Here is a 20,595-nt window from a genome sequence, read left to right on the forward strand (position 1 = left end):
AGAGTCCTCTCCCAGCAGGGGTGTGACTCACAAGGCTTTGGTCCGACAGACTCATGGGAAATGCCCAAGCGCCACAGACAAGAACTGAGGTTAAAGGGCCTATGGTGGAAATTATATGTACCCATCCCATCCCCCATGCTTCTGTGGCTGTTGCTTTTAAACAGTCCACCAATTCCAGCTAGTCTGAGGCCTTTTCCTGCAGCCACATTAGGAGAGCAGCAGCCATGAGCCAAGAAGCAGAAAGTCCCATCCTCACATTGCATCTAAATTACATCAAAACAATGTAATATTGGGCTGTTAATGAGGTGATCCTGTCCTAATAGTACTCACCAGCACCAGATAAGCAAAGAATCTCTTAAGTTGTTTAAAGAAAACTTTGCCTGATGCCATTCTGTCTGGAAAGAAATCACTTATCAATAGTTGTGGGTGTGAAACCTCTACTTCTTTATTGTTTTGCCTTTATTGTCCCCACTTCTCTACTGTTTATCTGTCTGGTTTCTGTCTGGTTCTTTGATTGTTTCTGTCTGTTGCATAACTAATTTTGCAAGATTTAAATCAGCTAAGGTGCTGGGGTATGATTGGTCAAAGAATTAGTTTGTAATATTTTAGTAAAATGATTGGTTAAGGTACAGCTAAGCAGGACTCAAGTTTCACTATGTAACCTGGGGTCCAAGAAGGAACAGCAGAAGGAACAGAAGAATAAGAAAAGACCTGGAAGCAGAAGAAAGAATTTGCCTGTAAGGGTACGTCTTCACTTACATCCGGGTCCGGATGTAAGCAATCGATTTTCTGAGTTCGATTTATCGCGTCTGGTTAAGACGCGATAAATCAATCCCGGATCGATCCCGGAAGTGCCCCGGATCGATCCCGGAAGTGCTCGCCTTCGACGCTGGTACTCCAGCTCGGCGAGCAGAGTACTCAGCATCGACGGGGGAGCCTTCCTGCCGCGTCTGGACCGCGGTAACGTCGGACTAAGGTACTTCGAATTCAGCTACATTATTAACGTAGCTGAATTTGCGTACCTTAGTCCGAAGTGGGGGGGTTAGTGTAGACCAGCCCTAAGACACAGCCCAAGATCAGAGCTGCTACAAATCCTCTGCATGACCGTGATGGGCAGCAACCAGAATCCAGACGAGACTGACCTTGCCTGACCAACAGGGAAAGTCCACCTGCCTGATCAGGATTGGTGAGCATAACATTGTATGCTTAGCGTGTGTATTCTGGTTGGTAATTGTTAATAAATAGAGGGTGAGGATATTACTGTGTAAGGCTCTTTCATTGGTAAAAGAATCCACAAACCCACAGAAGAGTACGCCCTGAGCCGTAAGAATTGGGTAAGGGTGGGGTATCGTAGAGTGTGCAGGTAACACAGGTGAACAAAGGAGAAAGTTAATGAACTCTTGCAGTATGCTCAGTAGGGCATCTCCAAGGGTGGGGGCCAATTCCACTCCGAATATAAAGAAAAAAGGTACCAAAGTCTTCAGTTAGTTCAGCCAGACCCAGAGGGTGACAGCCACACCAGAGGGAAGGTGAAGATCTCTGCCATGAGCGCTAATACTCACAGGTCTGCTTTTACTGATTGCAGCGAGAAGATAACTACAAAGAGATGGATACCAGCCTATTCGAAGAACTGGGCGCTTGCTGCTGGTTCAGCTCATGGAGGTGTGGTGACATTAATACCAAATCAGCAGTGTAAGTTTTAAATGCAGGATTTGTGGCCTGTGAACCATTTGGTACTGAAGAAATCTGTATGTTTGATGCTAATTTTGTTGGTGTTGTTTGTAAAGTATTTGCTGAATGGTTGTAATGATAAGATTGTCTCTAGATTTGTGAGGAGTCTCAGGCTAGGTCTACACTACAGCGGGGGGTCGACCTAAGATACGCAACTTCAGCTACGTGACTAGCGTAGCTGAAGTGGCGTATTTTAGGTCGACTTACCTGGCTGTGAGGACGGCGGCAAGTCGACCGCTGCCGCGCCGCCGTCGACTCCGCTACCGCCTCTTGCCGCGGTGGATTTCCGGAGTCGACGGTAGAGCCATCAGGGATCGATTTTATCGCGTCTTCACTAGACGCGGTAAGTCGATCCCCGATAGACCGATTGCTACCCGCCGGATCGGCAGGTAGTGAAGACGTGCCCTTAGTTAACCCTCAGATTGTCCCTTTATGAACCTAATGATTGTTTCAGTTTGGGGCAGCTTTACTCCATTGTGGTGTCTTTATTCTAAACTGGAGCAACTCGGGGTATGAGCATCCATTACTGTCCAAATGTGCATATTTATGTCATGTGTTGCTATCCAAGAGTGGGAGTTCTACTGTCCAACCAGACTGAACCCTCTCACTCTCCCTGCAGTAACATGGAATTATAGCGGGTGCTTGTGTAACCAAAGTTTGGTGGGTTACATGTACAGTACAGAAGGGAATGACCTTGTTGTGGTTATGTCATAACTATAAAGGGAAGGGTAACAGCCCTCCTGGGTACAATACTATAAAATCCCTCCTGGCCAGAGACTCCAAAATCCTTTTACCTGTAAAGGGTTAAGAAGCTCAGGTAACCTGGCGGACACCTGACCCAAAGGACCAATAAGGGGACATGATACTTTCAAATCTTGGTGGGAGGAAGGCTTTTGTTTGTGCTCTTTGTTTTGGGGGTTGTTCGCTCTTGGGACTGAGAGGGACCAGACATCAATCCAGGCTCTCCAAATCTTTCTAAACAAGTCTCTCATATTTCAAACTTGTAAGTAAACAGCCAGGCAAGGTGTGTTAGTTTATATCTTTGTTTTCTCAACTTGTAAATGTACCTTTTTGCTAGAGTGTTTATCTCTGTTTGCTGTAACTTTGAACCTAAGGCTAGAGGGGATTCCTCTGGGCTCTTTAAGTTTGATTACCCTGTAAAGTTATTTTCCATCCTGATTTTACAGAGATGATTTTTACCTTTTTCTTTAATTAAAAGCCTTCTTTTTAAGAACCTGATTGATTTTTCCTTGTTTTTAGATCCAAGGGGGTTGGATCTTGTTCCACCAGGAGTTGGTGGGAGAAAGAAGGGGGATGGTTAATTTCTCCTTGTTTTAAGATCCAAGGGGTTTGGATCTGTATTCACCAGGGAATTGGTGAAGAGTCTCTCAAGGCTACCCAGGGAAGGGAATTAGCACTTTGGGAGTGGTGGTAGCGGACCAGATCTAAGCTGGAAGTTAAGCTTAGAAGTTTTCATGCAGGCCCCCACATTTGTACCCTAAAGTTCAAAGTGGGGAAGCAGCCTTGACATGGTGGCAGAGCGGTGGGATCATTTTAAACCAAAAGCCAGTAAGATTTTTTTTTCTCCTTTCTAGCTGCTTGGAAAGCAGAGCTGAAGGTAGATGCATGTCTTATCTCTCCTTGCCTGAAGGCAGAGGTGTTAAGTTTTTTTAACAAGGGTCTTTGTTAAGAGAAGGAGTCAAGCAGTGAGCAAACAGCTGGCAAAAGGAATTTACAAGCTGAATTGTTTTTTTTTTTCTTTTTCTTTCTACGTCTCGGGGATAGCTAATTAGAAAGTTTCTGTTACCTGAGCAGCCTGAGCTGAGTGCATCCCAGTTTCAGTGAACTGCAGTGGGGGTGTGACCCAGCACAAGAAAACAGGAAAATGAGTACCAGTGACGTAGTTAACAAACTAGAACTGGTCAGACTAGAAGCAGAAGAAAATGAAAGGAAACATCAGAGACTGCTTCAATTAAAAAAACTCGAGAAAGAAGCTGATGAGAGAGCTATGGAGCAGAGAGAAAGAGAAGAGAAAGCCAAAGAGGAGGCCCATGAAAGAGAAGAAAAAGCCAAAGAGGAGGCCCACAAGAGAGCTATGGAACTGAGAGACAAAGAGATGAAGCATGAACTGGAATTAGCACGGGCTAGGCCGGATATACCAGCCAATCCTAGCAACCCCTCTCCAGGTACCACTTCCCATCCCAGAAAATTCCCCACCTACAAGGCAGGCAATGATACTGAGGCCTTCTTAGAAAGGGCCTGCCTTGGGTACAGCATCACTACAGACCAGTACATGGTAGAGCTGAGGCCGCAGCTCAGTGGACCGTTAGCAGAAGTGGCGGCTGAAATGCCTAAGGAACACATGAACAGTTATGAACTTTTTAAAAACAAGGCCAGAATCAGAATGGAGTTAACACCCGAGCATGCCCATCGGCGGTTCAGAGCCCTAAGGTGGAAACCCGATGTGTCATTTACCCGACATGCCTACCACATTGGGAAAAATTGGGATGCCTGGATATCAGGAGCAAATGTTAAATCTACGGAAGAGTTGCCCTTCCTAATGCAAATGGAGCAGTTTTTAGAGGGTGTTCCTGAGGAAATAGAAAGGTACATCCTAGATGGGAAGCCCAAAACTGTAACCGAGGCGGGGGAGATTGGAGCCAAATGGGTGGAGGTGGCAGAAAAGAAGAAAACTAGTAGCAGTTGGAGTGAATATCAGAAGGGGCAACCCGAAACAAAACCTTACCACCGGGGACAACCCAAGGCCCCACCTACCTCCCAAGGGAAACCCCAGACGCCTTCTCACCCTACCACACCAGTCTCCACCAACCAACATCGCCCCGGTGATACCTTAGCAGGGCAATGTTTTAAATGTAATGAACTGGGACATATAAAGGCTCACTGCCCCAAGAACCCCAACCGATTACAGTTCATTACACCACAATCACACCAAAGATCCCCAGACCCAGATGCCTCTCTCATACCCTCGGAGCGAAGGGAAACCTTGAGAGTGGGCGGAAAGAAGGTTATCGCTTGGAGGGACACTGGGGCACAAGTGTCGACTATCCACCAATCCCTAGTGGACCCCAAACTCATCAACCCGGAGGCTCCAGTGACAATTCAACCCTTCATGTCACAGTCTGTAACCTTGCCTACAGCCAAGTTGCATGTCCAGTACAAGGGCTGGTCAGGAATGTGGACTTTTGCAGTCTATGACAATTATCCCATCCCCATGCTGCTGGGGGAAGACTTGGCCAACCATGTGAAGCTAGCCAAGAGGGTGGGAATAGTCACCCGCAGCCAGGCTAAGCAAGCTTTCACCCCCATCCCTGTTCCTGAGCCATCCACCAGGACCCCGTCTGTGTTACCAGAGACCCAGACAAAGGTGGTGGAACCGGATCCCCTGCCAACGACTGCAACAGCCGTAGTGGATCCAGTCCCAGAGACCCAGCCAAAGCCAGTCCCAGAACCGGAACTGGCAACACAACCAGCGCCAGAACCATTGCCAGCACTGAGTACAGCGTTTGCAAACCCATCTACAACTCCAACGCCAGGGGGCACCAGGGAGCCTGAACTGGCAGAAGCAGCAGATAACCCTACCCAAGAGGCTCAGCCGGACCCTGAAATACAACATAGTGCACCAGCGGACAGCGGTTCACAGTCAACGGAAACAGCCCCAGCACCTGCATTGCTTCCAGAGGGACCAAGCCCAAGTCCACAGTCCAAGGAGGAACTGATGTCTCCAGCATCAAGGGAACAGTTCCAGGCCGAGCAGGAAGCAGATGACAGCCTTCAGAAAGCTTGGGCGGCGGCACGGAGCACCCCACCGCCTCTCAGCTCTTCTAACCGATCCCGGTTTGTTGTAGAACAAGGACTTTTATACAAGGAGACTCTTTCTGGTGGGCACCAGGAGGACTGGCATCCTCAAAGACAGTTGGTAGTTCCCACTAAGTATCGGGTAAAGCTCTTAAACTTAGCCCATGATCATCCCAGTGGCCATTCTGGGGTGAACAGAACCAAAGACCGGTTGGGGAAGTCCTTCCACTGGGAGGGAATGGGCAAGGATGTTGCTAATTATGTCCGGTCTTGTGAGGTGTGCCAACGAGTGGGAAAGCCCCAAGACCAGGTCAAAGCCCCTCTCCAGCCACTACCCATAATTGAGGTCCCATTTCAGTGAGTAGCTGTGGATATTCTGGGTCCTTTCCCAAAGAACACACCCAGAGGAAAGCAGTACATACTGACTTTCATGGATTTTGCTACCCGATGGCCGGAAGCAGTACCCTTAAGCAACACCAGGGCTAAAAGTGTGTGCCAGGCATTAGCCGACATTTTTGCCAGGGTAGGTTGGCCCTCCAACATCCTTACAGATTCGGGAACTAATTTCCTGGCAGGGACCATGAAAAACCTGTGGGAAGCTCATGGGGTGAATCACTTGGTTGCCACCCCTTACCACCATCAAACCAATGGCCTGGTGGAGAGGTTTAATGGAACTTTGGGGGCCATGATACGTAAATTCGTAAATGAACACTCCAATGATTGGGACCTAGTGTTGCAGCAGTTGATTTTTGCCTACAGGGCTGTACCACATCCCAGTTTAGGGTTTTCACCATTTGAACTTGTGTATGGCCGCGAGGTTAAGGGGCCATTACAGTTGGTGAAGCAGCAATGGGAGGGGTTTATGCCTTCTCCAGGAACTAACATTCTAGACTTTGTAAGCAACCTACAAAGCACCCTCCAACACTCTTTAGCCCTTGCTAAAGAAAACCTAAAGGATGCTCAGGAAGAGCAAAAGGCCTGGTATGATAAACATTCCAGAGAACGGTCCTTCAAAGTAGGAGACCAAGTCATGGTCTTAAAGGCGCTCCAGGCCCATAAAATGGAAGCGTCGTGGGAAGGACCATTCACGGTCCAGGAGCGCCTAGGTTAACTATCTCATAGCCTCCCCCACCTCCAACATAAAGCCTAAGGTATATCATGTTAATTCTCTTAAGCCCTTTTATTCCAGAGAATTAAAGGTTTCCCAGTTTACAGCCCAGGAAACAGATGACGCGGAGTGGCCTGAAGGTGTCTACTACGAAGGAAAAAGTAATGGTGGCGTGGAAGAGGTGAACCTCTCCGCGACCCTTGGACATCTGCAGCGGCAGCAGATCAAAGAGCTGTGCACTAGCTTTGCGCCAATGTTCTCAGCCACTCCAGGACGGACCGAACGGGCATACCACTCCATTGACACAGGTAATGCTCACCCAATTAGAACCCCACCCTACCGGGAGTCACCTCATGCCCAAACTGCTATAAAAAGGGAGGACCAGGACATGCTAAAGATGGGTATAATCCGCCCCTCTAACAGTGCATGGGCATCTCCAGTGGTTCTAGTTCCCAAACCAGATGGGGAAATACGCTTTTGCGTGGACTACCGTAAGCTAAATGCTGTAACTCGTCCTGACAACTATCCAATGCCACGCACAGATGAGCTATTGGAGAAATTGGGACATGCCCAATTCATCTCTACCTTAGACTTAACCAAGGGGTACTGGCAAGTACCACTAGATGAACCTGCCAAGGAAAGGTCAGCCTTCGTCACCCAGGCAGGGGTGTATGAATTTAATGTACTCCCTTTTGGGCTGCAAAATGCACCCGCCACCTTCCAAAGACTTGTAGATGGTCTCCTAGTGGGATTGGGAGAATCTGCAGTTGCCTACCTCGATGATGTGGCCATTTTTTCTGAGTCATGGGCAGAACACCTGGAGCACCTGCAAAAAGTCTTTGCACGCATCAGGCAGGCAGGACTAACTGTTAAGGCTAAAAAGTGTCAAATAGGCCAAAACAGAGTGACTTACCTGGGGCACCAGGTGGGTCAAGGAACTATAAATCCCCTACAGGCCAAAGTGGATGCTATCCAAAAGTGGCCGGTTCCAAAGTCAAAGAAACAGGTCCAATCCTTCTTAGGCTTGGCCGGATATTATAGGCGATTTGTACCACACTACAGCCAAATCGCCGCCCCACTGACAGACCTAACCAGAAAGAAACAGCCAAATACAGTTCGGTGGACTGATGAGTGTCAAAAGGCCTTTAACCAGCTTAAGGCGACACTCATGTCTGACCCTGTGCTAAGGGCCCCAGACTTTGACAAACCATTCCTAGTAACCACCGATGCGTCCGAGCGGGGCGTGGGAGCAGTTTTAATGCAGGAAGGACCAGATCAAGAATTCCATCCTGTTGTGTTTCTCAGCAAGAAACTGTCTGAGAGGGAAAGCCACTGGTCAATCAGCGAAAAGGAATGCTACGCCATTGTGTACGTGCTGGAAAAGCTACACCCATACGTTTGGGGACGGCGTTTCCAACTACAAACAGACCATGCTGCGCTACAGTTGCTTCATACCGCCAAGGGGAATAACAAAAAACTTCTTCGGTGGAGTTTAGCTCTCCAAGATTTCGATTTTGAAATACAACACATTTCAGGAGCTTCTAACAAAGTGGCTGATGCACTCTCCCGGGAAAGTTTCCCAGAATCAACTGGTTAAAAATTGTTCTTGGAATGTGGGACATATTGTTAGTTTTTATATAATCAGTAGTATGTCTAAAGGTGCATGTGTCTTATTAACTCTCTTTTCTCCTAGAGCTCCAGGAAGAAATCACAGCCAGTGTGGAACCGGCTGTCCAACACTATCTGTGATTTGGGGGGCGTGTCATAACTATAAAGGGAAGGGTAACAGCCCTCCTGGGTACAATACTATAAAATCCCTCCTGGCCAGAGACTCCAAAATCCTTTTACCTGTAAAGGGTTAAGAAGCTCAGGTAACCTGGCAGACACCTGACCCAAAGGACCAATAAGGGGACATGATACTTTCAAATCTTGGTGGGGGGAAGGCTTTTGTTTGTGCTCTTTGTTTTGGGGGTTGTTCGCTCTTGGGACTGAGAGGGACCAGACATCAATCCAGGCTCTCCAAATCTTTCTAAACAAGTCTCTCATATTTCAAAGTAAACAGCCAGGCAAGGCGTGTTAGTTTTTATCTTTGTTTTCTCAACTTGTAAATGTACCTTTTTGCTAGAGTGTTTATCTCTGTTTGCTGTAACTTTGAACCTAAGGCTAGAGGGGATTCCTCTGGGCTCTTTAAGTTTGATTACCCTGTAAAGTTATTTTCCGTCCTGATTTTATTTTACAGAGATGATTTTTACCTTTTTCTTTAATTAAAAGCCTTCTTTTTAAGAACCTGATTGATTTTTCCTTGTTTTTAGATCCAAGGGGGTTGGATCTTGATCCACCAGGAGTTGGTGGAAGAAAGGAGGTGGATGGTTAATTTCTCCTTGTTTTAAGATCCAAGGGGTTTGGATCTGTATTCACCAGGGAATTGGTGAAGAGTCTCTCAAGGCTACCCAGGGAAGGGAATTAGCACTTTGGGAGTGGTGGCAGCGGACCAGATCTAAGCTGGAAGTTAAGCTTAGAAGTTTTCATGCAGGCCCCCACATTTGTACCCTAAAGTTCAAAGTGGGGAAGCAGCCTTGACAGGTTATAAAATGAACTCTGTGTAATACCCAGTTGTGGCAGCTCAGGTTACTCACGTTTAACAGTTATTGTGCTGTGGATGGAGCGAGTGGCTGGAAGGGTTTTAAGTAAAAGTTTATCAGAATTATTGGCTATGATTGTTTGTCTTACAATAGTGATTAGGGGCCCAGCTGAGACTGGGGCCCAGGTGTGTTGGGTGCTGTACACATGGGCAGTGGGTTAACCCTGCCCCTTCCGCCGGAAGCCCCACAGCAGCCAACCCCCCTGCCCTGTAGGGGCAGGTCCCCAGACCCCCCGTGTGAGTGCCATGAGGCCTCAGCCTCCCCGGTCCCAGAGTATGGGAAGGACAGATGGCCACAGCCTCCCTGACCCCGGAGCATGGGGAGGGTGGGCGGTGCGCAGCCCCGCGGCCACAGTCTCCCCAGCCTCACGAGACTGGAGGGAGCTGCGCTGAAGCGGGGGAGGGGAGGGCTGGGGATGGAGTGTGGGTGGGGCCACAGCTGGCATTGCCTTCCCCTGTCTCTTATACCCACTGCCCATGGCTGTACACACATTGTAGGAGACAGTCTGTGCCCTGCAGAGTTTACAGTCTAAACAGGCAACACAGACAAAGGGTGAGAGAGGAAACAGAGAAACAGAGACTTGCCGAAGTTCACACACAGCTCAGTATCCAAGGTAGGACTAGAACCGCCGTCCCTTGACACTCAGTGCACTGTGCTATCCACTAGGCAACCCTGCCTCTTGTTTATTACTGCTCTAGCATATGTGCATGTTCTTCATATTCTCTACCAATCGTGGGGAGCCGCTACATAATCCTGCAGTTTCCTGAGCAGGAATAAGGGGCTGGTTCTCCCTTTTATGAACACAGACAATGCCTCTCACCACACACTGTGCAGCAGGGACAAAGGGTTGAATCAGAAGAACAATGGAAGGAGCTGTGCACTGCTTAACTGATGGGCAGGGAGGCCAAACTCTTCCACTACTTTCACTTACAAAGCTAATTAGAAACATATTTGTGACCCCCTTTGGGTTTAGAGAGCATGGCCCCTTCAAACCTGTGCTGGGGCAAAGGAAGTGCTGGGTGTTCCAGGGGAGGAGAGTGGAGAGAGGGAGGGACAGGGTGAGTGTGTCTGTAGATCTGGACAAAAGGGCTACAACGAGAGGCCCTCACACAATGACAGTAGCCAAAAACTTGCCAAAAGCCCAGGAAGGACAGAGCAGCAGACTGGGGATGTCACAGGATGGGAGCCAGGAGGAGCACTGTGCCAGGTAGGACTCCCCTGAGAAGGACAAACCGGGCCTGGTGAGCAGGGCCTGGTGCCTTTCCAAAATGCAGAGAGCGGCTAAACTTAAACTCCTGAAACCCAAGAGATAAAAGTAACGGCACACAGCGCCCCAGCCCTGCCACCTGGACTCTGCCTCCTGGGCTGGCAATAAGCACTGGGAACGGTTCAGTGAGGGTGGTTCCACAACACACAGGCATGACGGAGACTGTGTTTGGAGTCGCTGTAGTGCCTGGGGGAGGGATTAATTCAAGCAGGCTGGTTGAGCTGTCACTGCGATATGAGGAGAGGTGCATGTACCTTGAGGGATCATGTATGTGTCTCATTTCAGTGCTGAGGTCTGTAGGCTGTGTCAGCAGAAGTGCACAGAGGGATTGCCATGGGGATTGCCAGCAGCCTGGTGTTTGCTGCACCTGACCTAAACCTAATGTCCTGGTTACAGACCTAGCTACACATGTGCCCTTGCTGGTCTCTCTGGCATCTTCAGGGGTCAGGCCTCCTGCCTTCATCTGTCCTGGGGAGCAGGGAGAATTCCCCAACTCTCCCATTCTTATACCCAGGCTCTGGGCTACAGGACTCTGTGTATCAACCACTGTTACCCTGTGGGCGCCAGACACAAGCCGAGATCAATCCCAGCTGGTGACATCAGCATGGGGAGGATCAGCTATTGTCTGACCCCAGGTGTGCACAAAAAAGTTGTAATAACCACAACATGCCGATATTTCCTGACTTTTTAGGGGTGTTTGTGTATCTCATTAATTCCTTGCTCTAATGACCTCAATCTTAGCCCACTAACCCTGTCCCAGAATCCAATGTGTCAATGCAAATTTCAAAACAATCTGAGTATGGTTCTGGATTTTAGAGCCCTTAGAAAAAAAAGTTGTTAAACAGTGAGCTAGAATAAACCTTAACCAGAGCAGAGCTCCTGCCCCACATAATGAGACACATCAGGTGGCATCTCTCAGTGACCCCTCTGACTCCACTTATTACCCTGTTGAAGACATCAAAGTACCACAAGTCACTGACCTGCCACCTGCAGTTCCATTAAAGCTTCTTCATAAGAGACACTGGACTGAAAATAACAACTGTACTGCCCATTGTCGGAGGGTTGGACATCGTGTATTCTCAGAGAAACTTTCCCATCAATGATGTCATCTTTCAAGAGCTCAGTTCTGCCTCGATATTCCAGCATCTGCTCTCCGTACTGATCCTGCCTATCACGGTACAGGTGCACGACTGCAGAGTCCTGGGATCGTAACCATCCTACCTCCATGTTCTCAGCGCTCATCCTGGGGGAGAGGTGGCAGGACAGGATGGCCTCCCCACCTAGGGACGCGGTGACTGGACGGTCAGGTCCTGTCACTGTGAACTGTGCTGTGAAATGAGTCAGGGGAAAACTAAAATTAAATTGGAGAGGAACCAAGACAGACAGGAATGTAAGTGCAGCAGGAGGCGTATTGCCAACTTTGAAGTGTTCAAAGATCAGGAGAAAGTCCCCCTCCCCCCCTGCCCAAATTATGAGATTGGCTTAAAAATAAAGAGATTTTTTAAAAATCATAAAATTGGTCTCTGCCTTCTGATTTCTGAACCTTTAAAGATGACTTGGGTCACATTTCCAAGTATTTATCTGCACCAAGATGGACAGAAATGTACTTTAAAACAAAATGAAAGCTGAGATTCTCAGCTAATCACAGGCCTCCAGGAGCTGTGGCTTTAAGAAACCCATCAGATAGCATGAGACTTGTGATAAAGTTCTGTGAGCTGGTAACACTGAGGGGACATCTACACTTTGAGCTGGAGGTGTAATTTCCAGTGTGGGGAAACATGCACCCACTAGCTTTGACTGAGCTAGCGTGAGAAAGTGTAGCCGTGGTGGTGTGAGCAGGGGGATGGGCTAGCTCCCCAGGTATGATCCTGCCCAGGACGCTAGGTACATATTCAGGGAGGCTTCTCGTGCTACTGTGTCTACTTTGCCGACAGCTTGATCAGAGCTAGCGCAGGTATGTCTACCCCATCTGGAGACAGCAAGGAATAACATCTTACATATTAAAGGCTTCGACAGTGCTAACTAATGGCTTCATGGTGAGGGAAGGGGAGGGAGAGCTGAGATGGTGGAGGGGGAAGGGGAGCTACATGTTGTGAGGGATGGTGAGGCAGAGGATGGAGAAGGAGTCAGACTCAGCAGTTTTCTCTCACACTTACAGTCACTGTAAGCACAAGGGAACTGTTGAGATGCTGGGACATGGACTGTGACTCAGATTTCTCACCCTGTTAGCAACTACACACTGTAAACCCTTCAAAGCACAACCCCATTATCCCCATTGCACTGTAACAAAATGTACAGGCAGGGGGAGGCGTACTGAGGAATGACATAGCAACCGTGTGGCCTAGTGGAGAGATCACTGGACTGGGACTATTCCTGTCTCTGCCAGTGGCCTGCTCGGTGATCTGGGCAAGTCTCTTCACTGCTCTGTGCCTCAGTTTCCCCATCTGTAAAATGGGGATAATGAATAAAGTTCCTTGAGCTCTACTGATGAAAAGTACTATATAAAAGGTAGGGATTTGTGTTATTATCTAGCCACAGTCATGTATCAACTGCAAATCTAAGTGAGAACTACAACTGCTTAAATGACCATTAATGTCTACTTCAAGGAGTCCTTTTTCTGTTCAAGAAACTAGGAAAGACACTGACAAAAATCTTTGCTAATGCAGAGTTAAGGTTCCCAGAGGTATCTCAGGTCCTTCCAGAAAACAATTCAGCAAAACTCAGGGCTCTGAACACCAGCAAATGCAAAGTTAAGGTACAGGCCAAAGCAACCTTAACTCTGCCCTCTCTGAGAGATGATCCAATACACCCACCTCACACAGACCCGGACTCTGTCTGTGCAGATAAGGCACATCACTCAGGGATCAGGGCACATGACAACTGTAGCCAGGGCCATCCTGTCCATTGGATGGTTCAGGGCAGTTGCCCCAGGCCCCATGCTTTGGGGGGCCCCGTGCTTCATGGCACGTGGGGGCTGGTGGCAGCATGACCAGCCCTGCTCAGCTCCGCACTGCCTCGTCAGCTCCCGGTGTCACTCCGGGGGGGGTGCGGGGGTTTGGGGGAAGGGGAGGAATGGGGGCCAAGCCCCACTGAAGTCAATGGGAGTTTTCACCCAGGGATTTGGCTGGCAGGAGTCCACCAGACAGCGTTAGGAGGAGGGATATTCTGGGTGTGTCCTGAGCTGCCTGGGTGTCCAGTGGGGGTGACCCTGGAAGGGGTGACATGGTCACTTCTCTCTGTATGTGCGAGGAGCTGCAGGGCAGCAGAGCTCTGTGTGAGAACAGGCAGCAAACCCAGCGAGGAGGCCGGAGCTCCTACCTGACACCAGCCTGTGAACCTGGAGAGTGAGGCAGAGAGTGACGTAGCCGGGCAGAGCAGAGCTCACTGTGGAGCCGGGGGAGAACGAGGGAACCTTCCCCATCATCATAGCTGGGTCTGGGCACAGAAGAAACAAACAAAATAAGATGTGCAGTGACTGGCACATGGGTTAGCCCACCCTGGTGTGCAGTGCATGGAGTTGGGAAGGGATTCTCCCAGTAGCTCTAGCTGCACTAGCTCCAAGCAGGGTCAAACATCATTGAGGTTAAAATGCCAGCAGTAGCTGGCAGCCTGTCTGCACTAGCACTTGCTCCCTGGAGCTGCGCCTATGCTAAGGTTAATGGTTATTCCAGAATAAATCCATATGTGGACACTCTAATTTCAGAGCAAGAATGCCTTGTTTGTGTGTTAGCCCACTTCTGCAGTGCATTGGGTATACAGGAACAATGCAATTGTCTTCTGGAATAAGAGTGTTGGATAAATGTAGCTGTAATATAGGGTGTGTCTACATTTTCTGTTGACCCAGACTCTGAGACTTACTGCTGCGAGTCTTTTATTGCTGTGTGGACGTACCCATAGGGGCCCAAAGAGTCAAAGGTGTTAACATGACCCAGTCACTGTTCAACATTAAACAGTTAAAATGGGCTTGGATTTGGTATACAGAGACCTCAGCCTGCTTAGCACCATGGCAAATGCACCATAACAAATGTTTTCAATCTTTTATTAAAGATATCAAAAAAGAAGGAAAAATAGTTAAAGCATTTGAAATATAAAATATTAAATTAGTTTTTCATTTAACAACATCCCTGGTTTCCTTTCTCTTTAGCTGGAGAGAGTTTTTAAAAGGAAAAAGCCTCTTAGGGCTGGTCTACACTACAAGCTTAGGTCGAAGTATTCAGCATTAGGTCAAATTTATAATGAGTGTGTTTACACTGCCGAGTCCCTCCCGTGAAACTAAAGGATTTTAAAATCGACTCCTGTACTCCACCTGAATGAGTGGAGTAAAGCCAGAGGCGACATTCATGCCTCTAATTAAGGGGAGTGTAACCATTGTGTATTGTATTTCGGAGTTACTGGCCCCCAGGTGATGATCAGAGCGCTCCAGTGAGCACTTTGAACTCCAATGCTCTTCAGCCAGGCGAGCAGGAAAAGCCCTGGGGAACTTTTGAATGTTCATTCCCTGTTGGAGCAGCATGGACTGCTTCCACACAACTAACCCCGTTCCGTTGACCTAAAGGGCTCTTAAAATCGACTTCTGTATTCCTCCCCGGCGAGGGGAGTAGCGCTAAAATCAACCTTGCTGGGTCGAATTTGGGGTAGTGCGGACGCAAATTGACGGTATTGGCCTCCGGGAGCTATCCCATTGTCTACACTACGAAATTAAGTCAATTTTATAGAAGTCGATTTTTAGAAACCAATTTTATACAGTCGATTGCGTATGTCCACACTAAGCGCATTAAGTTGGAAGAGTGCGTCCTCCCTACCATGGCTAGCATCGACTTACAGAGTGGGGCACTGTGGTAGCTATCCCACAGTTCCTGCAGTCTCCGCTGCCCATTGGAATTCTGGGTTAAGCTCCCAATGCCTGATGGGGCAAAAACATCGTTGTGGGTGGTTTTGGGTACATGTCGTCAGGCCTCCCTCCCTCTGTGCAAGCAACGGCAGACAATCGTTTCGCGCCTTTTTTCCTGGGTTACCCGGACAGACGCCATACCATGGCAAGCATGGAGCCCGCTCAGCTCACCATCACCGTATGTCTCCTGGGTGCTGCTGGCAGATGTGGTACTGCATTACTACACTGCAGCAGCTCCTTGCCTTCGCGGCAGATGGTGCAGTAGGACTGATAGCCGTCGTACATCTCCTGGGTGCTCCTGGCAGATCTCGGTGAGGTCGATCAGGGGCACCTGGACAGACATGGCTATTCTCCTCTTAGAACACCGAATGGGAGCCAGAGACTCCAGGTCATTCTCTTCTTTAAGTTTCGTCTCATGGAGATTCAGTCCTGCCTGGAATATCATGCGAGCTGGAGGCTTCTGCCTCAGGCTGCTCTCCCAGCCTGAAGCACCGTGCGGTCGCACCTACCCCAGCCTACCTCTTGCTCCATGGCTCATGAAGCCTGGACAGTAGTAAGGAGCAGTTCAATTATAGGCTGAGCAAGTGCATAATGGTGGTAGAATGTGCCTTTGGATGTTTAAAAGCTCGCTGGCGCTGTTTGCTGACTAGGTCAGGCCTCAGTGCAACCAACATTCCCATTGTTATTGCTGCTTGCTGTGTGCTCCATAATATCTGTGAGAGTAAGGGGGAGACATTTATGGTGGGGTGGGAGGTTGAGGCAAATTGCCTGGCATCCAATTTTGAGCAGACAGACACCAGGGCGATTAGAAGAGCACAGCAACGGGGAACTGCGCATCAGAGAAGCTTTGAAAACCAGTTTCATGACTGGCCAGGCTTCGGTTTGACAGTTGTTTGTGTTTCTCCTTGATGCAAACCAGCCCCCTTTGTTGATTTTAATTCCCTGTAAGCCAACCACCCTCCCCCCTTTGAAATAAAGTAACTATTGTTTTGAAACTAAGCATTCTTTCTTTATTAATTAAAAAAAAGAGATAATGGATAAGGTAGCCCGGGTGAGGTTGGGGAGGAGGGAAGGACAAGACCACATTGCTTATTGTAACCACACTAAAAATCAAACTGTTTGAATGACAGCCTTCTGTTGCTTGGACCAGCCTCTGGAGTGGAGTGGCTGGGTGCCCGGAGCCTCCCCCCCCTGCATTCTTGGGCGTCTGGGTGAGGAGGCTATGGAACATGGGGAGGAGGGGAGGCGGTTGTACAGTGGATGCAGCGGGGGTCTGTGCTCTTGTTGGCTTTCCTGCAGCTCCAACAGATGCTTCATCATGTCTGTTTGCTCCCCCAACAGACACTTCATCATGTCTGTTTGCTCCCCCATTAGCCTCAGCATCGCGTCCTGCCTCCGCTCTTCGTGCTTACTTAATTCTTTCCTGGCCTCTGCCACTGAATGTCTCCATGCATTAAGCTGTGCCCTATCAGTGCGGGAGGACTGCATGAGCTTGGAAAACATGTCATCATGAGGGTGTTTTTTTCACTTTCTAATCTGCAATAACCTCAGGGACGGAGATGATGGGGGAGTGTAGAAACATTCTACGCTCTACGATTCTGGGGGGACTGCATGGTCACCTGTGCTGCTGAGTGCTGCTGAGTTTGCCATGCTGACCAAACAGGAAATGAAATTCAAAAATTCCCAGGACTTTTCCTGTGTACCTGGCTACTGCATCAGAGTTCAAAGTGCTGTCCAGAGCGCTCACAATGGAGCACTCTGGGCCCTGATCTACACTACGGGGTTAGGTTGAATTTAGCCACGTTAGGTCAATTTAAAAATGACTGCATCCACACAACCAACCCCATTCCGTCGACCTAAAGGGCTCTTAAAATTGACTTCTGTACTCCTCCCCGACGAGGGGAGTAGCGCTAAAATCGACCTTGCTGGGTCGAATTTGGGGTAGTGTGGATGCAAATCGATGGTATTGGCCTCTGGGAGCTATCCCAGAGTGCTCCATTGTTCCCAGGAGATGTGCAGTGATGGTGAGCTGAGCGGGCTCCATGCTTGCTGTGGTATGGCGTCTGTATGGGTAACCCAGGAAAAAAGGCGCAAAACGATTGTCTGCCGTTGCTTGCACGGAGGGAGGGAGGGGGGCCTGACGACATGTACTCCAAACCACCCACAACAATGTTTTTGCCTCATCAGGCATTGGGAGGTTAACCCAGAATTCCAATGGGCAGTGGAGACTGCAGGAACTGTGGGATAGCTACCCACAGTGGACCGCTCTGTAAGTCAATGCTAGCCACGGTAATGAGGACACACTCCGCCGACTTAATGCGCTTAGTGCGGAGATACGCAATTGACTGTATAAAATCGGTTTCTAAAAATTGACTTCTATAAAATCGACCTAATTTCATAATGTAGACATACCCTTAGGTAATAAATTATGGGAATAAAGGAGGTGACCTGAAGAACAGCTCCGTGTGTCTTGAAAGCTTGTCTCTCTCACCAACAGAAGTTGGTCCAATAAAAGATGTTACCTCTCCCAACCTGTCTCTCTAATATCCTGGGACTGACATGGCATACATGGTAATAACAGCTTTGTGAGGAAAAGAGAAGAAGTTACTGACATGGGCTGACTCTGTTGTTGTTGTTGCTGTTGTTGATAAAGTCCAGTCATGTTTGCTAAGAAGACAAAACAAGACAAACACGCACAAAAGGGGAGAGACAAGACCAGCAAAGAGAGAAAATGCAGCTTCTATCTCGGGCACTGCCCCTCACTTGCAATTTCACTGCTGGAGAAACACGAGCCCAGCACATGGTGGGACCTGGGCTCTAAGACCTGGCAACTTGTCCCAGCAGCAAGCTGTTTAGGGCATTGCTTCTCTCATAACCACGGCTGTCCTTAGGATTTACAGAGCCCTATGCAGGATTATAAAATGGTGCCCCAGTGTGTTGAGGGGGCACAGCCCCTGGACAAAACTTGCTCGGGGGCTGGGTTGTGCCACGTTGGCCCACCCGCTTGCCCGCACCACAGGCAGAGTCCCTCGGCTGCTGGCCAGAGCTGGTCCCCTGCAACCTGTGTGGAGAGAGAGCGAGGCCAGGTGAGTGGAGTGAACCTGCCGTGATCATGACTATGCTCCCCTCTCTCGGCTCAGCCCAGCTCCTCCACCCACCGCTACCTACCTGCTACCAGCTGATTTGTGCAGGGCCAGTACTGCTGACACCCAGCTCAGGCCATCAGGGAGCAGGGATGAGACAGACTTCTGGCAGCACACGCACAGACAGGCCTTCTCCCCCTCCTGCACCCCTAATCCCTGCACCCCTTTACTGCTAACCCCTGCATCTCCCTCCTGCACCTATGTGGGGAAAATGACCTGGATGCACAAAGCAGCTGGCACTGCTGCTCGCTCCCCCTGGGACTGCTGCTCCACTGCCCCGTGCACCCCTAGGGGGCTGTGATGGGAGAAGTGACGAGCAACATCAGGGCTCCCTGCATCCAGGTCACGTTCCTTGCCTGGGCTGCATAAATGGAATGCAGAGAGCAGCAGCTCCTGATGCCTCCTAGCACAGTCCAGGTGGGGAAAGTGACCTGGATGCAGGGAGCCCTGGCGTGTGTGTGCTGGGGGGGCTGTGTGTGTGTGTGTGTGTGTGTGTGTGTGTGTGTGTGTGTGTGTGTGTGTGTGTGTTAAGGCTGTATCCCCACTTTGAACTTTAGGGTACAAATGTAGGGGCCTGCATGAGGACTTCTAAGCTTAACTACCAGCTTAGTTCTGGTCCGCTGCCACCATTCCCTACCCTGGGAAGCTTTTAGAAAACCTCTCACCAATTCCCTGGTGAATACAGATCCAAACTCCTTGGATCTTAAACAAGGAGAAATTGACCCTTCCCCCCTCCTTCCTTTCACCAACTCCTGGTGAATACAGATCCAAACCCCCTTGGATCTTAAAACAAGGAGAAATTAATCAGGTTCTTAAAAAGAAGGCTTTTAATTAAAGAAAAAAGGTAAAAATCATCTTTGTAAAATCAGTATGGAAAATAACTTTACAGGGTAATTAACCTTAAAGAGCCCAAAGGACCCCCCTCTGTCTTAGGTTCAAAGTATAGCAAACAAAGATAAACACTCTAGTAAAAGGTACATTTACAAGTTGAGAAAACAAAGTAAATCTAAGACGCCTTGCCTGGCTTTTACTTACAATTTTGAAAATAAGAGAGACTTGTTTAGAAAGATGGGGAGAACCTGGATTGATGTCTGGTCCCTCTCAGTTCCAAGAGCGAACAACCCCTTCAAACAAAAGCACACACAAAAGCCTTTCCCCCCCGCCAAGATTTGAAAGTATCTTGTCCCCTTATTGGTCCTTTGGGTCAGGTGTCAGCCAGGTTACCCGAGCTTCTTAACCCTTTACAGGTAAAAGGATTTTGGAGTCTCTGACCAGGAGGGATTTTAGTACTGTACACAGGAGAGCTGTTACCCTTCCCTTTATAGTTATGACAGTGTGTGTGTGTAAAACCAGCTAACAAAGCTGGCCAACACACCAGCCATGTGCTGCCCCCACTAGGAGGGAACCAATCCATTATCTCATCTGTCACATTTCTCATCTCATAGGAACTACCAGGGCTTGAATTACATTTTTGCATGAAACGGGCAAATTTAAAAACTGATTAAAACATTTTAAAAAATACTCCATTACATTGTATTTACAGTATCGTTATTCATACTTGTCTTGCTAGTCCTCCCCTCCTCCCCCCAGGCAGAGAGGCACAGAGATTAGGATCAGGACCAGTCATCAGCTGTCTCCCCAAAAGACCAGGCCAACCCTCCAAACTGGATCCGACCCACATCCGTCCCCAGACCAAACTGGACCTGACCCTCCCTAAACCAGGGGTGCTGGTGGGGGGATGGGGCAGGGGAACTGAGTCTCCACCAGGGGTGCTGGTGGAGGGGATGTGGAAGGGTGAACTAGGGGAGGTCCAGTCTCCCCCATGAGTGCTGGTGGGGGAAGGATGGGGCAGGGGGTGGTGCTGGGGGGGATGGGGCAGGGGGAACTGGGTCTCCCCCAGGGGCGCTGGTGGTGGTGATGGGGCAGGGGGATCTGGGGGATGGTGCAGGGGGAACTGGGTCTCCCCCAGGGGTACTGGTGCGGGTGATTCTTGCCAG

At 49.1% G+C, this 20,595-nt stretch overlaps 2 protein-coding genes across 2 annotated transcripts in view; both read right to left on the reverse strand.

The window, feature by feature from the left end:
* Positions 1 to 13,988, reverse strand: part of LOC135888178 (butyrophilin subfamily 1 member A1-like) — a 45,006-nt gene extending 31,018 nt beyond the window's left edge. Inside the window, exons 1-2 of the mRNA XM_065415994.1 lie at positions 13,883 to 13,988; positions 11,545 to 11,892 (exon numbers count right to left, since the gene is read on the reverse strand). Coding sequence (XP_065272066.1) covers positions 11,545 to 11,892; positions 13,883 to 13,988 — 454 coding nt within the window. The remainder of the gene's footprint in view (positions 1 to 11,544; positions 11,893 to 13,882) is intronic.
* Positions 1 to 20,595, reverse strand: part of LOC135887539 (zinc finger protein 850-like) — a 437,015-nt gene that overhangs the window by 83,443 nt on the left and 332,977 nt on the right. The window lies entirely within an intron of this gene.

This window comes from Emys orbicularis, chromosome 13 (genome assembly GCF_028017835.1).
Source record: "Emys orbicularis isolate rEmyOrb1 chromosome 13, rEmyOrb1.hap1, whole genome shotgun sequence".
Taxonomy (NCBI): domain Eukaryota; kingdom Metazoa; phylum Chordata; order Testudines; family Emydidae; genus Emys; species Emys orbicularis.